Below are 16,754 nucleotides of genomic sequence, written 5' to 3'. Positions count from 1 at the left end.
CAGGCAATAGATTAGGGCCTATTGACACACCAGTTGGAGATCTAGCCACCAAGCTGCACATCTCTGCTAAAATAATCAGCAGTGAAATAGTTAACAGTGTTGCCATTTTAGATTACCACCACTGGGCTTCAGAACTGAAGCTCCAGGTATAACCCCTGTGTTAAACTTACTTGTCAAGAACTCTTTTCATGGGGCAGCAGAGGACACTCATGATCGCAGATAGCTGCAGGCATGTTTTGTGGGCTCTGACAGCTAATGTGAACCATTTGTGTGGTTAGCCTGTTTGGTGATGTGACAGAGGAGACACAGCAGAATTTTAGGGAAATATACATCTCCTTGCTGCAGGAAGTAAGACATATAGTGAGTTACAGTGGGGCTCCCATATTCTTGAGAAAGGAACCTTCACCAAGGGGCCTGATACAAACTGAAGTCAGTGGGACTGTGTCTTGGACAAGAGTGAATTATAACAACACTGCTCTATTTTAAAGGGTCTACAGATTTTTAGATCAAAATGTAAAGACCAGTTGTGTGTTGTTTTGGAGAACTGGGCTGGGAAGGTTTGGCGCGTGAGGGCCAAAGTGGAAGCGAGCCGAGACAGTCTGCTGGCACAAGCAGAAAGAATCAGGGAGCCCTGCAGAGAGTACACTCCAGAGCTCTCAGACAAATCACACAAGCAATGCTCCATTTGGGGCCCATGTGCCAGGATCTCAAATTTCAACCAAAAGGAGCACTTAGTTTTTCAGACCCCAGTCAGAATAATCAAAACCTTGCTTAGTCCAAGATTAGACAGACGATTGAGGTAGAAAAGGGCATTTGTAGTACAAGTCTGGTAGAAGGACAACTTTCCCAATTAATATTCTCCCCTCTACCAGCTCCAGGAAGGAGCTTCTGACTCACATGGGTAACCAGCCCTGGACCACTTCTTCTCTTGCAGTGCGGGGTTGGGGGAGAAGGAGGGAAAAAGAATCATGACAGCTGGCCCAGCCCTACCACCAGGACATCCCTGCATTTCGGGCATGCCGCTGTGGTCTTTCCTCTGTGCACAGAGAGAAAGCATTAACCCTTTCCCTGCTAGTCACTGTTCTTTGCAAAGAACAGTGGATGCTCTCCCTGCACCTGCAAATATGCTGGGCCTCAACTACATTCCTAACTTGTCTGGCTCTGGACTCATGCAAAGAAAGAAGGAAGGAAGAAACAGGAAACATTTTTACAAAGCATATTGATGTGAGCAGAAAGGCTTTCATTGTTTATTTTTCATTACAATTGAAAGTTTTAGGTAAATCATTCTCCTGAAAAATCATTAGCCCAAACAAGAGCTCTGTGTTGCAGCATAAGCATCAGAAAATTAAACTGACTAGAAATAAAAATGAAACTGAATGCTCTGCTTTCATCGTCCAAGGAGAATGAGGTGCCCACTGCAAACAAGCTAAGAAAATCAAAATATGTATTATGCTTTTAATTTTTCACTTTAAAATTAATGTTTTATTAGTAAGAAGGGAAAGAAATTTTAAAAAGATTAATATACAATGTGTATAGCTACAGTATCCCTATCCTATTCCTTTTTTGCCTTAGGGACAAACTCAGTGTTAAGTTTTTAGAATAATAAAGGAGATAAGTTCAGTGTTTTTAAAATCTCTGTAAACAAAGGGAATAAAGCCAACCAAAATTAGAGTAACTTTGCATTATTGTCATAGCTTACAGAGAGTCCCCAAATCATGTTGGAGAAATACTCCACCTGTGTAGTGAGGTTTGTCACATGCAGAAGGAGAAGAAAGGATTTTTACTATATTTATATTTCAGCACTCTACGAACATTACCCTGCGACCCACTGTGGAGTGCTAGAACTGGAAAGGCAAGAAGAATTAAAATCCCATCAAGCTGGAGATGTATTGAAAGGAATGGCTTTATACCTGTACATTTTGAACGACATCTTTAAATGGAGATGATCGCTGCATCCATGAGTTCACCATGTCCATTGCTCTGTCAAAGTTCTTTACATATTCTCCATACATCTTCAGAAAGGGAGCCAGTTTTTGAAGGATGTCTCCCAGCCGTGGGTTTGCATTCCTATTGCAAAGAAGGCAGATAAACATGTCTTGAAACCCACACTATTGCACACACACACATACACACACACTTACTTCGACCCAATTTTAGCCCTGGTGCAGAAAGGGGCAATTCCTTTTTGACATCACTAGGGGCTCACCCAGACTTACACTAAGGCTGAATTCAGCTCTGTGAAATTTTGTTAAGAGAATAATCTAGATTTTTGTCCAATAAGAAAAGTAATTTACTGAAAAGAGTCTGTGATTTTTCACAATTATTTTTTTTTCCATATAGCAAAAGAACTGAAGATGCAAAGAGGCCATGTAGTTACATCTAGGCACTCCACCTGAGAGTTACATGTTAGCACATAGGGAGGACACAGAAGCTCAGTAATACATGAAGAACTTCCCACAAATTCACTTTCACAATATAGGAAACAGAATAGCCTGAATAAATGCTCCCTCCATATTTTGGGCCCCTCAGGAGGCAGAGCCCAGGAAGTGGGGGCTGGGAGCAAAGTTGGATCTAGACTTTCATATCTCCTAAATTTAAGGCTTGATTGGGGGTCTGCCCAGCCCGCAGAAAGAGTCAGAGCCGCCACAGGGTTACTCTAATTTCCAGAAGCTTTCCATACTCATTTATGGGCTGCGCTGCAGCCCAGAATAGCTTGAGCACAGAGAGCTGCCAGCCTGGTCACACTCCCTTCATCCTCCGACATGTCTTTTCAACTGGGGTCACAAAGGAACAGAGCATTTCTCAGGATCCCTCCTGGGCTGGGGAAGTTTTCAGCTACTTTCTATCCCCGTTATGCCATTGGAGCAGCATGAGAGGGCCAGAAATCAGACAAGAATGGAGGCCTAGGAGAGACAAGACCTCAGTATGTACATAGAGCTTATTAGAAAAGATTTTATTCAGGAGCCAGGAGATGGTGTTATCCCTTATCTGCGCATTTGCATTCCTATTTCTGACTTCACACACAAGGGAAGGAATAACTACAATAATGGTTAACTGGCCCAACCATCACAATGTTGGAATAAGGCTGGATTGGAAACCGGCAGATTTGGGTTCTGTTTCAGTCCTATGTGACCAGGACAAGTCACACTTCCTGAACTTTAAGTATCAGAGGGGTAGCTGTGTTAGTCTGGATCTGTAAAAGTGGCAAAAAGTCCTGTGGCACCTTATAGACTAACAGACGTATTGGAGCATAAGCTTTCGTGGGTGAATACCCACTTCTTCTGATGCATGTAGTGGAAATTTCCAGAGGCAGGTTTAAATATGCAAGGAAGAATCAGGCTAGGGATAACGAGGTTAGTTCAATCAGGGAGGATGAGTCCCTCTTCTAGCAGTTGGTGCTCTCAACTGCTAGAAGAGGGCCTCATCCTCCCTGATTGAACTAACCTCGTTATCTCTAGCCTGATTCTTGCTTGCATATTTATACCTGCCTCTGGAAATTTCCACTACATGCATCCGAAGAAGTGGGAATTCACCCACGAAAGCTTACGCTCCAGTACTTCTGTTAGTCTATAAGGTGCTACAGGACTCTTTGCTGCTTTTCCTGAGCTTTAGTTTTCCTGTCTATAACAACCCTCACTAACCTCATACGGGTATTGTAAGGCTTAAGCACAGTGACATCTTTAGATAGCTATGTGCTAATATTAGAAATCCTAGGTGGCAATTCTAGAACTAATAGACGTAGGCTGGGATTTTCCAAGGAGCCCAAAGGAAGTTCAGTAGAAGCACAAGTTTCTATGGAGATGGGTGTCTAACTCTCTTAGACTTTTTGCAAATGCCAGCTCTAAGTTTCTATTCACTCTCAAAGCTGGACCTTTCTCCCAGTGGCTGTCTTGCAGGTCATGGCCATTAGGAGACAATGCCTTCTTGTCATTTCACCCCAACACAAAGCTTATGACTTTAATTTTAATCTACGTTAAACTGCACTAGTCATTTAATAGCCCACGCATGCGTTTGACTTCCCAGCACCCTTCTGGTGTCTAGTCTTCCTCATCTTAAGTAATGGCTGTCCCATAGTTTCCAGTAATGTTCAAATGTGGCAATCTTTTTGCTTATTTCCTCTGGTCACTGATGTACAATTTGAAAAAGAGTGGACTCAGCAGAGTAAGATGTGAACTCTGATCTTGTCTCCATAATTTCAGAGTAGATGAGCAGGTTAACTTTTGGTTGACTTTATAGTTTAATATAAAAACACTGTGTCAGAACACACTATGCTTTCTATAGGAAGAAAAGTCTTTACAGCCAACATGTCATCTCAAATTTAATTTTCTAGGTCTATCTTACAAATAACCTGTCTTTCTTGCATTCCAGAGCTTCTGTATTTACAACTTGGTGCAATTTTCAGGGTCTAACTGGAGCATAAACATTATTAAACATTCAACAAAAACATCTGCTTATGCTTAAAGAAATACTTGTATGTGTACAATGTGGATGTTAATATAATTATGATTATAGCAGTTTATCTTGCAGGAGACAATGAATTTGGATTTCAGAGTCAAATAGAATTTGATGTAAGGTGTAAAACACTATTGGAACAGACTTGACAATAAACTAACAGATTTGCAGATCTACGTAACTTGTCTAGATGCTTCATACATTGTGTGAAACTATTTCTATTAAAAAATTATATTTACAGTTAATCTTAACATAATCACAACTTAGTTCTTAAAGAAATGGACTGATCAAATCAAGCCTTAGATATAGCACACAAAAAGCTATTCCATTATAGGAGCGTTCTAGCATCCTTGTATAAGTATATATGTTGATGTTTGCCACTGCCTTTCTGATTGCCTCACAGAACCACTTGTGGGGCCAAAGTAACAAAAAACAGTAAGTGATCTGGCTGTCTTATGGCATTGTAACACTGGAATGGTGGAAATACTGTCAAGGAGGACAGCTCTTGCAATGTTTTGGACCCACAGAGCACTCTGAGACAATATTTTTTTTATTTAGGTTTGCCTTTGTATCTTGGCATGTATTAAAAAACGTATGATGACCTTCTGTATTATACGGGAAATAGTATGTTCTTGTGTAATTAAAACCTCTGTTGTAAGACTAGGCTTTCTGACTGCTAGATCACCTGCAAACTGAATGTTTATTTGTAATACATTGGTTTACCCACCACTCTTGTGTAATTCTTGTTCGGAGCTCAGGCAGGAGAAATTGTCCATGGAAGCAATAGATGGAGGAAATATTTGAAAAGATGCCAGTTATCACTTCGGTTGGAACACCTGCTTCTGACAATTTAGTGCAAAAAACCTGCATGGGAAAAAACAAGATATTACCAGTTACTTAATATAAATCTAAAACCTGGCATTATGTTATGAACCATATTATTTAAAAGATGACTAATGTGCTTTAGTATAGGATCACACATTCTTTATTTTGGAGTGTGTATTTTTCTGTTTTTTTCTTTGAAGCTACATTGTATGTCATACAGAGTAATCTGTTAAACAAGACTGATTCTCATTCAGATGGGGAGGTTAAACCCATTTAGGTTTAAAACTAGTTTAGTAGTTTTTTGATGTGAAAACTAGTTGAAGAAAAGCAGATTTTTTTTCCTACCTGTCTTTACTCGGTCCAGGACAAAAGTACTCTGTACATGAATGAAAGTGAAAAGCACTCCTTAGATTTTCCCAAAGCCCCTGGAAATAGACCTCTGCTCATCCAAACCCAACCTACCCCAAATTTCCATAGAAATCTTTAGTCCAGGGGGCAGAGTGTAAAGGGCTCTATACAAATAATGACTTCCCTAACTGCATTCATAGCAAGAGGACAGATTTCATTGTTAAGAAATCCTGCACACCTGACTTACCAAAGTGATTCACCATTTTTATTCCTTCTTTCTCCCACATTCATAAATTGCACAATTGCCTGGGTGACAATCATGGTCCAGACCCCCGCAGTGGAAGAAGAGGTTTAAATCCCCAAAATGAGCAGTTGAACCAATTGACTGCATCCTGTATTAGTGTGGTATTAAAAAAAAATATCGAGCCTGGTCTTTTATGAAAGCTTGTAGTGTTCAGAAATTGCTGCTCATTACGACACATGTATACAGATTGTGGTTAGGAATTTATGTATTTGTGTATATAGGAAACTGTGCTCATAATCTGTGGTGCAGTTTCACCTCCACTTCACAATGGGTTGATGGGCAGCCAGGCAGGGAGGGGCTGCTTCCCCAATCAGATGGGACTCACTCCACGCACCAAGCAATCGTTCAGCCCAGGAAAAAAACATTGAGGAAAAATCAAAGTAAATGGGAACAACTTGAAACTGAAAAGAAAACCCCAGGCTTTGAAAACTAAGAAAGGAGGGAGTTTCCCCCACTTTGAATATCTATAGTGACTGACGGGGGGGTGGGGTGGGGGGGGGAGGACGAGGACGGGAAGAGAGACCCACAAAACTGAACCTGCAAGCCCTTTTAAAATGGAAGGGGGCTAAAGTGAAATCTGTTCAGAAACAGAGGGACAGCTTCTAAGTGGGAAGCTGTCTGTGAAATGCTGGTTCCCCCCAGAGTTAGGGGTAGCCTGGAAAACTGTTCAAATGCAATAGGTAATTTGTATTCAAAAAGGGACTTTATCTAATATAGAAGTTTTACACCTGAATTGGTGCCTTTATATTTATTTTCTGTGTCACTTGTGTATGTTGGCTTCCCTTACTATTTCATGTTTGAGTCTGTGGTTTTTCTACTAAACAACCCTTTTGTTTATTTTTATCCTACGGAGGTCTCTGTTGTGCAAACTGTGTGGAGTGGGGGGGAGGACTGGTTTCACGCCTTTGGGGTGACAGGAAGAGAAAAGTCAGAGTTAAGAACTTGTGAAAGATGGGGAGACTCAGAACTGGAAGGACTCCTGAAATCAGCCTGCAAGGAGTAACTAGGCTGGTGGAAGCCAGGATGAGACCTTGGGCAGGCTACTGGCATCAGGGATCTGAGCCATAGCAGCACAGCTTTTAAGCACACTAAGGTGACAGAGCTGGAGGTGACAGAACATCTTACTGATCTGGGTGATCCCCAAAACATCACAGTACTACAGACACTGGAGTCAACTTTTCTAAACAATTCTAACCGCTGACCATTTTAAACACACCAATGAAGTTAAAAACTGCAGTATCGTTGCACCAGTTTTACTTTTACCCACAACATGAAGGAGGTAAATTAAAGAGTGTGGCCAGGTGAAGAATCCAGAGACATAAAGGGCCTGATTCTGCTGAGCTGATGCAGGCCCAACTCCTACTGACAAAAGCCTGTCAGCGGTCACAAAGCTGTCACAGATCCTATCATATCACAAAGCACTTTACTGTGCCCATGATTTCCTTTCAGTATCTGTTCAGTAACTGTTTCCTCTTTGTGGTCCCTACAGTGCTGGTAGTTGAGTTAATTCTTTCCTGCTCCTTACGGCCTGTTTTAATGGTACTCAGCACAGATCAAGGGATTTAAAAAAAAAATTAGGTGGTAGCTGTTTAGAGCCCTTCTCCACCACCACTGTCTTCAACCAACATCTACTGTTTTGTCTCTAGTAAGCTGAACTCCTCCTTCCACCAGCAAAACCAGTTTTGGCTTTTGCAACCAGCTTCTCTACCATGTGCACTTAACATACTTTGTGCACAATCACTCTAATGGGGACCAAAGCATGTGCAATACCTGTAGGCTGAGTTGTAAATGGTATAAGAGCTGTTCATCTGGAGCCTGAGCTGGAAATGCCAGCCAGTGTAGGAATACTGGAAGCCAGAGAAAAAGGAAGTAGAAATAGGACTGTGGGCTGGAGGATGGAGAGGAAGAAATGTCTTGCAGTGAGTAACCTATTAAGAAATGGCAAGATCATGACTGCATTTTAGTAACACTTTCTATGACTCATCCATGATTTTAAGGGGAAATTACCAAGCCAACTCTCAAACCTACCTATAATGTTTACCCAAATTTTACTTGTCCTTACTAATAATCTGATGTCACAGAAAAAGTCTTAAACTATGTACAAAGTAATCACAACATCCACATTTATCTGAAGAAATCTGTTTTGTGTATTGAAAATGAAGCACAACTTGATCTAAGCAGAATTACCTGGTCCAGTAGATGCAGTCTTTTAACATAAGCCTCTTCTGTATGAAGCAGTTCATTGGCAATGTTGAACAGCTTTTGCGGCTCTGTACACTGAAAAAAATATTACAAATGAAGTTATCCAAGAATTAATATAAACCCTATTTTCATCAAACATTCTATTTCCCAAGACTCACTAGTATTAAGTCATCCCATGGGAGAAACTGCCCCAGCATTTCTAATCAAAGGATCTGTTTGCTGCTAGTGCATTTTCAAAGTTATTGTCTAAAACCTAATTAACATGTGATGGCTGGCTGTGATAGCACTTCCGTTCTCTTTATTTTGCTACAAATGATAGAATACCCCAAACCAGAAAAACCTTTAAACTCGGTTTTCAGGCCTTTACAAATATTAGCACACTAATCTGGTGACTAACATGCTAGACACCACTTTACCTGATGTCCATTTTTAAATTCACGAGCTATGACTACAAACCAGAGTACACTACAGTATATTTCTAATGCATGGTGTAGTTTTAAATGCATAAGGATGCAGCTTCCACTACCTCCCTTTAGAGGTTCTTGCACTTGCTATTAGGAAGTTTTCTCTGATATTCAGGCTAAATTCACCTTGTCTTATTTTCATCCCATTATTCTTAGTGCTATTCCTTCTACCAAACTATTTCTCCCCAGTCCTGGTTTTTACATAATTCAATCACTTGACATTGATTATAACGTCCCCACTTCAGTCTTAGTTTAGCCTTAGACTGTATATAAATTCAGTCCTTTCAATTCTTAAAATTCATTGAGTCAGCATGTTGCAGACTGAAATACATTTATCCTCTTGACAAATTCTTTAATATCCATCAACAATTTGTAGTATCCAAGATTTTAAATGCAAACTGTGTGCTTATGATGAAACAATATCTCCTCTCTCTCTAGTGGTCCCATCAGAAAATATACAGGTTTTTAAATTAGCAGATGATTACCGTGTAAAGATAGGGAAACTTGAGAAGTTTCTGTACTAGCATCAGTATTTAGTATTAAAATGATTACACCTTTAATAATCTGGAAAAATGGATGAGCAGAAAGAGGGCAAAATATGCACATATAAATTATTTAGGTTAGTCAAGGCTAGAAGACTGAGAAACTCCAGAGACCTCAATGATTGGGCAATGGCACAGAGATGAGAAATTCAAGGGAATCTAACATATTTTGAAGGAATAATCTGAACTACTTACACAGAGTGCTGGATTCTAAGTTAATTGTACCCACTGAAGGGAAAAACATGGATTTCACTGTCGGCAGCTCAATGAAAACATCTGCTCAATGTGCAGTGGTGATCAAAAAAGCAAAATAATGGGGTGATTACAAGCGAGAGAGAAAATAATACTGAAAATATCAGAATGTCATTAATATAAATGGATGGTATAGCCTTACAGGAAATACTTCATCCACTTCTGATCATCCAATCCCCAAAACACATGAAAAACAGAAGGGTCCAGAGACAAGTAACAAAAATAATTAAAAGCATGAAAGATTTCCATTAGAGGAGATATTGAAAAGACTGGACTGTTTAGAGAGGAGATAAATAACAGGGGACTTGATGGAGTACTTTTTGCATAGAGAAGGTAAATCAAGTGTTCCTATTAATTCCTGTTTATAATCAAAACCAGGGAACATTCAGTGAAACTTAAAGCCAACAAATTTAAATTAATAAAAGGAAAACACTTAAATTTATCCTGTGGACCTCAGTGTCGCAAAATAGAATTGAGATCAAGAACTTGGCAGAATTCAGAAATTAGACATTTATATGGATAAATGAGAACTCTACAGTTACATTAGCTAGGATAAAACATGCATGATTCAGAACTTAATTCAACCACTAACTGACAGAGGATAGGAATCCATTTCCCTGATTGTTCTGTAAAGATATTTCTTTCATCTTACTCTGATGCAATTCCTCAGTTCCGATGTACTGTGCATTGCAGCTTGCTGTGGGCAATGGGATAATTTATGATATAGCTGTCCTGTGAAATAAGCTCTTATTGCAACCCTCCCAATATTAAAATCATAGCGTGTAAAGTGAACTGAAATAACGTATCATTTTAAACGTATTGCATTGTGTCCTACCTGACTCTACACAGAATCAGTACTGATCTTTGTGCCTACTATTTATAGTAAATGATGGGACACCACTGCTTTCATAACCTTTGAACTTGCAAAAGGGAAATAAAAAAAACATATTACTTTATACCAAGATATCTCTTTGGTTGTTCAAGTTGTTAGGAATGGATGGATCTCTTCATGGGGAGAAAGTTAGTTACTTGCCAATTTTGCTGAAAATGAAGGAGTTTCTAAGTGAAAGGCTTGAAGTTTAACCTGCTTTAACTTGACCACCATGCCAGCCACTAAAGCTATCTTTTCAGTTGTTTGAATTCAGAACTTGAAAAGAATTAGTTTTAACCAAATACATTACTTCTCAAAAGTAAAGCTTTATATAGCACACAGTTACTTTTAACGTCCTGGGCCTCACCGTCTGTAACTCAGTTTACATTTCCAAAAAACATGTTGACATCTGTTTAAATACCAAACAATGGCTAAAGATAATTTTAGCTCAAGCTGGACCTAATTCTTTAAAGTGATATTACACTACAGCAGCAACTGCTGGTGGTGGCAGAGATATGGACATTTAAGTTGCTGTATTTTTCAATCATTTCCCTGTATAGTCACCTTGAACGTCTTAAACGAATGCTTGGTTGGTAATTTTCTCACTGGCATAACCTTTAACAAAGTGAATTAATTGTTATAGACAGTCCTACTCTTGCAGCCTTCTGTTGTTTGAATAATTAAGGGTCTGATTCTACCAAGATTGAGCCATACTTAACTCTGCGATTAGTATTCTTGGAGTAAAGTACTGATCAATGTGAGTAAGATTACAGAATCTGGCCTTAAAGATACTAGGGCAAAAAAAAGCATGAAACTTCCTGGCTCTACATTTTATAAAGGTAAAATTAACACAAAGCAAACTGCCATATAGATGAAGACATTATATGCTAACTCTTGCTCAGTTTACTCATGTATGTAAATAATCCAACTGAAGTCAATAAGCCTCTTTACTTGAGTAAAGCAAGCAGGTTTTAACCCAATATGAGTTAGACAACAAATGTTGGTGAAAAAGAGTGAGCCAGAAAACACATGCTTAGAACACAGACCTGTGGATCAGGAAACCCAGGTTCTCTTCCAAACCATACCACTGATTTGCTATACACTGTGGCAGAGCTCCTTCTCCACTTCGGTGGGTTCCGTGCTTCCTCTTAGCAGGGGGCTGGGGGATTCCTCTCTCCCTGGGAATTTCCCCACACCCCTGGGTTTACTGCCCCCACATTGTCTGGGCAGGGGTTCCTCCCAGCCTTCCTGACAGGGGAGTGGGAGGGGAGCCTCTTAGCCTCTGGTAACTCCTCCGGGTTTTGTGGTGGCAGGCCACGCACCCAGTTCAGTCTCTCCCCTCTGGCGGAGTCTCTTCTCCGCAAACCTCTGGGGCCTGGAAGGGCTGTACGCCCTCTTGGGCAGGGTTTCCCCTGCTCTTCATCTCTGTACCTGTGAGGTCTGTCTCTGGCATTTGTCAGTGTCCGCACTGTCCGGCTCTCCAGTAGCATGCCTGCTTCCCACAACTCCTATTGTGCGCACCTATCTGACTGGAGGGGAGGCTTTTAATAGGTTCTGGCAGGCCCTTGACTGGCCCCAGCTATCCTAATTAACCTGGAGTAACCCCTGTTCATTTACCAGGGGAAAAGTGACCTGCTTATCCTGGGGCTAATATACCTGCCTTTTATTGGCTAGGTTGGCGCATGGGGCTCTCCACCCTTTGGACCCCGCGGTGCGTACTTCAGGAGGTTGAGGCCGCCTTACTACCCGCTTCTTGGGTCGACCTCGAGCGGGTCCTGCGAGAGGACACTCCCCACCCACTCCTCACCTCAGGCCTTCTGGACCTTTCCAATGGGCCACTGCCCCGTGAGCCCTCCCTACCCCGTCCTCTTCTTACCCCAAGCCAGCTGGGTACTCTGCAGCCGGTTTGTTTCTGAACCGCACTGAGAGAACAGCTGTACAAGTTCGTGCTCCACACGCTTCATTTCCCCACCCTCACACCCCGCCTGGACACCAAGTAGCGGGATCTATTACCAGCTATGGAGGGTGGGGAAACCCGGTGCGCCAGCTTGTATTCTACCCTAGTTTTGCAGCCCGCCGGGGATATCAGCTGGCGGCTCCACCATGGAGTTGTGAGCACAGCGTGTACCTGGCGCGGTTCACTCCCATCCCTGAAGCCTGTCCTTTCTGTGGCATGAGGGAAATGTGTATCTTCAGTGCACCAGATTGTAGCCCCTCTTCCGGCTCCTCCAGAACCTCTTATTGAGGTTCTGGCTGCACTTTTCCCCGCACCTGTTTGTTTATGCATACCCCACCCGTGGCCCCACGAAGTCAAGGGACCTCCTCGTCAACCTCCTCCTAGCTATGCCCAAGGTGGCCATTTATAACACTAGGGAGAGGAGGTTGGCTGAGCGGAGGCTCTGTGACTGTGGAGCCTGTTTTTGTTCCTTTATCCACTCACACATCCGGGCAGAGTTCCTCTGGGCTGCGTCCGCTGGCTCCTTGGATACTTTTGAGGAGTAGTGGACATTGTCTGGGGTTCTCTGCTCGGTGTCCTCTTCAGGTTCCCTAGTCTTCACAGTTTGAACCCTACGCCTGTTCTTGTTCTTTCCTCTGTTGTCCCCCAAACTTGGTTGAGTTCTGGGCTCAGTAGCTCGTCCCCCGGCTGGGAGGGGGGCTTTTAGCTGTGGGCGGGCTTGTATCTACCCACTTCCAAGCACTCAATAGGATCACTCTCCTATAGCCGTCCGGCCTGACCCCATCACATCACATCACTCACTTAATCTCTCATTGCCTACCTATAAAATGGAGAAAGTGATGTTTGCCCATTTCTGGAAAGTGCTTTGAGATCTTCTGGATGAAAAGAGCTGTATAAGTGCCTCTATTGATGTGTGGAATGAAATCACTAGCTGATTATAATGTTCTCATTCAGCCATTGAGTTCAGCATTATGTCAAAAAGATTAAGGCTCCAAGGCTTTACCAAGCATAAACTCAGCACTGAAACATAAACTTTTACTCTTGGGAGTAATGGTCAGAGCGATTATTTTATTTATTTAGCATAAATGACTAAAGATACCTGTAAACTTAAACTCCAGACTATGTATAAATAAATTCTTGATATTATACAATGGGCACCAGTGAAGCTAGCTTTATTAATAAGCACATATTATACAGATAACACGAGTCTAATTTTCAGGAAGTTGTAAAATATGTTCTTCTACTGCGTATACACATGCGTTATAAATACACTCAACTTTTGTTCTTCCTAATAGTCTTGCTGGATGATTAGTCAGTATGGCCATGCTGTATATTACAGCTGTTAAAAATATTCTGAAGTAGTTTAAGTATTATGCTGGCTGAATGAGCAGAAGGACAAGAAAAAGGGAAGCAGTAGGCGTTTATTTTGCAGACACGGGAAGCTTATTACAGCGTGTTGAAAGTAATGATTGCACTATGGTCATTTGTTCCTTTTCAAATAGTCCAATTACTTCTTCCCAACCACAACGCATATGTGGCTATAGTTATTCTACAACACTAAAAAATGGGGGCAAATTCTACTTTTGCAAAAACACTGGACCAAATGTTCCTAAAGCAGAGGCCCAGGTTCACGCATATGCAGAGGGATCTCTGAAACTGTGTGTGCAGTTATCAAAGTCACAGAGGCAAATGGGTAATTACACACACAAAGCCTAGTTGGACAGTTTGCTCGCCGTAAGTGTGCACTGCACTTCCTCAGAGCTCAATCACATGTCCTGCTATGTACCCACTCAGGAGAATGAAGAGCTCGCTTGTTCCCTGGGATAAGCTATCCACATTGCTCACCTGCACACATTAGGAAGAGCAGCCACTGCTGGGACTGCTACTCCTCCTGCAGAAGTGGGTGGAGTGGGGGAAACAGGAGAGGGTTAGTGGGCATAGCCAAGGCTCTGCAAAACCCCGCCTCCCCTCCAATGCAAGAGACAGTGCAGCTGAGCCAGAGCCAAAAGGGAACTAAGCTGTACCAACAAATGGGAGAGTGCAGATTGCTTCTGCCCTAGACCAAGAGGGAAGCAGGGGAGTGGTGAGTAATTCTTTCCTGCTGGAATGGAGCCAAGAGAGGCTAGATATGGCCCCCACTCCAGGTTAAATCCTGGGAGCTGGGGAATGCTGGCCAATCAGCACCTCTCCCTCCCAGCTGGCCATTGGGTCCCAGACACTTGGGGCCGGGGGGGGGAGGGGGGGAGTTGGGGGAAGGGAGAGCTACTTTGTGTCCTTCATCGAGTGTCCCCTTCCTCACTACTGGGACTGTCCCCCTTCACAGACAGCCCCATTAAGCTCCCCCACCCATAGAGGCAAATGGGGGGCACTCTGCCTCATATGCATATTGTGTAGAAGTGGGAGGGGACACAAGAAGAGTAGGGTCAAATGAACAATCACCCATAATTCCACATGGGTTCTCTCCCATAGAAAGCACACACACTTGCAGAGGAGCTCATTAGAGCAGTGATTATGTTAAGAACATACATCACAGCGAAATAACAGGTCAAATCCAAGCCCTGACTTTAAATCTGGGGAAAATTACTGTTCAAGTGACACATGACACTAACTCCTCATAGACTAGGCAGAGCTGCAGGTTAAGTCAACAGGAATACGCAGCTAGTATCTCCCATTTATTATAAGATGGGTGTGTCTTGAATCTTGCCAGACAGACTAGCAACGTATATCTTATGTGAAAAGTAATCCAAAGTCAAATATGATCAAGTTCTTTTTAAAATCACAAAAGTTTCTGGCAAATAATTGTTATGGAAAAAATTCCTACTCAAAAAAAAAAATGTTGAAAACAGTAGTGAAAGGTAATCTATTTCCTAGGCTATTAAATCCACTTCCTTATAGCCTGGATGCCTCACTATCCCAGGGGCTGCCAATAAATTGATTGTGATTAGATAGCAAATCCATTGTTTCTTAACCACCATTAAGACAAAAAGACTGACAAAGCAGCTGCGCACTTTAGGGAAAACTAGGTGGATCTATCTGTGGCCTTTAAATGTCACTGACTTAGGAAAGAAAGAAGCAACACTCCATTGCACATAAGCCACTAAAGAAATAAATTAAGAAATGTGTTTCAACCTTTAGAATGGGGCGACTTTAAAGGTTGAATCAGGAAGCAAACATAATGATTTCACATCCTCTTTAAGGCAAAGAAAGTAATTCTGAAAACACAGAGATAATCTGACCAATAGTTTGACCCAGAAATCCAGGTGAAGTTTCCCAACAGATAAATTATGCCACAAAATTGGAACTGAAACTCCACTTATAGTTCTTCAACCTTGAGACAGGCTGAACTTTCAATTAACTATACAGACAACAAATATGCAGAGTTCTATGCAGATACTTGTCACAGTAAGCAACAGAATACTGGACTTGATGGAGTAACGAGATCCAATATGGCCAAATCCCGTGAATAAACCCATCTTGGTCAGCCCATAATCCAGGATGATATAGAAGCCAACCCACACACATAGTTACAGCCTATACTTCTGCATCTCTCCTCACCAAGAGGTATTATTGGCCCTGGGTGGTAGTGGGAATAGAAAATAGCAAGAGAACAGGAAGATCTTTCTTTGAGATTGAGGTGTGGGGTTTTTGGCCTCTTTGTAAGAAATAATCTATTGTATAGTTACATAGTCACAGCAGGACCTATATCTTGTTTCTAATTTTCAATGGAATAAATAGATCAATCTCCAATTACATTATAGACCTAATTACGATTTATGAACTACCAAGACAGTTGTGCTCCCCTGAGACAGTGCAGATCACACAGCCCAGGATGGAGTACATGAGAGCTAGGGACAATGAGGGGATCCAGCTATGGAATGAACGTCCAGAGAAATTTAGATGACTCCAGAGCCTGAGCATCTTTAGGAAACATTGCAAAACTTTCCTACTTGACGACGTCTTTCCACCACTGTAATGATAAAGTGGGTGAGATAATATCTTTTATTAGACCAACTTCTGTTGGTGAAGGAGACAAGCTTGTGTCTCATATTCTGGGAACAACACTGCAAATACCATAGAAATAACACAACATCGACGCCCCTTTCTATCCAAAGACACCCTCCAACAAAAACTGAAAAACAAATCAATGAAAAAACAAAAAACAAAAAACCCCAAATCCCTACACCAAACAGAGTTTTCAGCCACAAAAAGAGATAAGCCAGAGACTCCATGAAGTCCCCTATAGGCTTTGCTATTGCCATCGTTGTTATGTGAAAGGCACTCAAATAGTACAATGATGGACAACGTGGGAGGGGGGGTTTGTCTGCTGAGGAGTTTCTCTACTTATTTTTCCTTTTACTGCAAACATTTAAATAAAAAGACATGAAAAAGTGTTCTCATTTTCAAAAGTTTTACTCAGTCCATGCGAAGCCGTAGTTCCACCAAAAACCCTGACATTAACAGTCTACAGAACATGATAGTGGCTCCAATCCCACTTTCATTTCATTCACTCTCTTGTAAGTATATCAAGGCTAACATG

General features: G+C 41.7%; 1 protein-coding gene across 3 annotated transcripts in view; it reads right to left on the bottom strand.

Annotated features, from left to right (window-relative positions):
* FGD3 (FYVE, RhoGEF and PH domain containing 3) overlaps positions 1 to 16,754 on the bottom strand; it is a 191,135-nt gene that overhangs the window by 59,397 nt on the left and 114,984 nt on the right. For all 3 annotated transcript variants that reach the window (XM_037903938.2, XM_043550848.1, XM_037903939.2), the window contains 3 exons: positions 8,117 to 8,206; positions 5,180 to 5,316; positions 1,911 to 2,067 (listed from right to left, as the gene is read on the bottom strand). In XM_037903938.2, coding sequence (XP_037759866.1) covers positions 1,911 to 2,067; positions 5,180 to 5,316; positions 8,117 to 8,206 — 384 coding nt within the window. The remainder of the gene's footprint in view (positions 1 to 1,910; positions 2,068 to 5,179; positions 5,317 to 8,116; positions 8,207 to 16,754) is intronic.

Source organism: Chelonia mydas, chromosome 7 (genome assembly GCF_015237465.2).
Source record: "Chelonia mydas isolate rCheMyd1 chromosome 7, rCheMyd1.pri.v2, whole genome shotgun sequence".
Lineage (NCBI taxonomy): Eukaryota > Metazoa > Chordata > Testudines > Cheloniidae > Chelonia > Chelonia mydas.
Note: the sequence above shows the minus strand (reverse complement) of the source record. Positions and strands in the feature narration are given on the sequence as shown.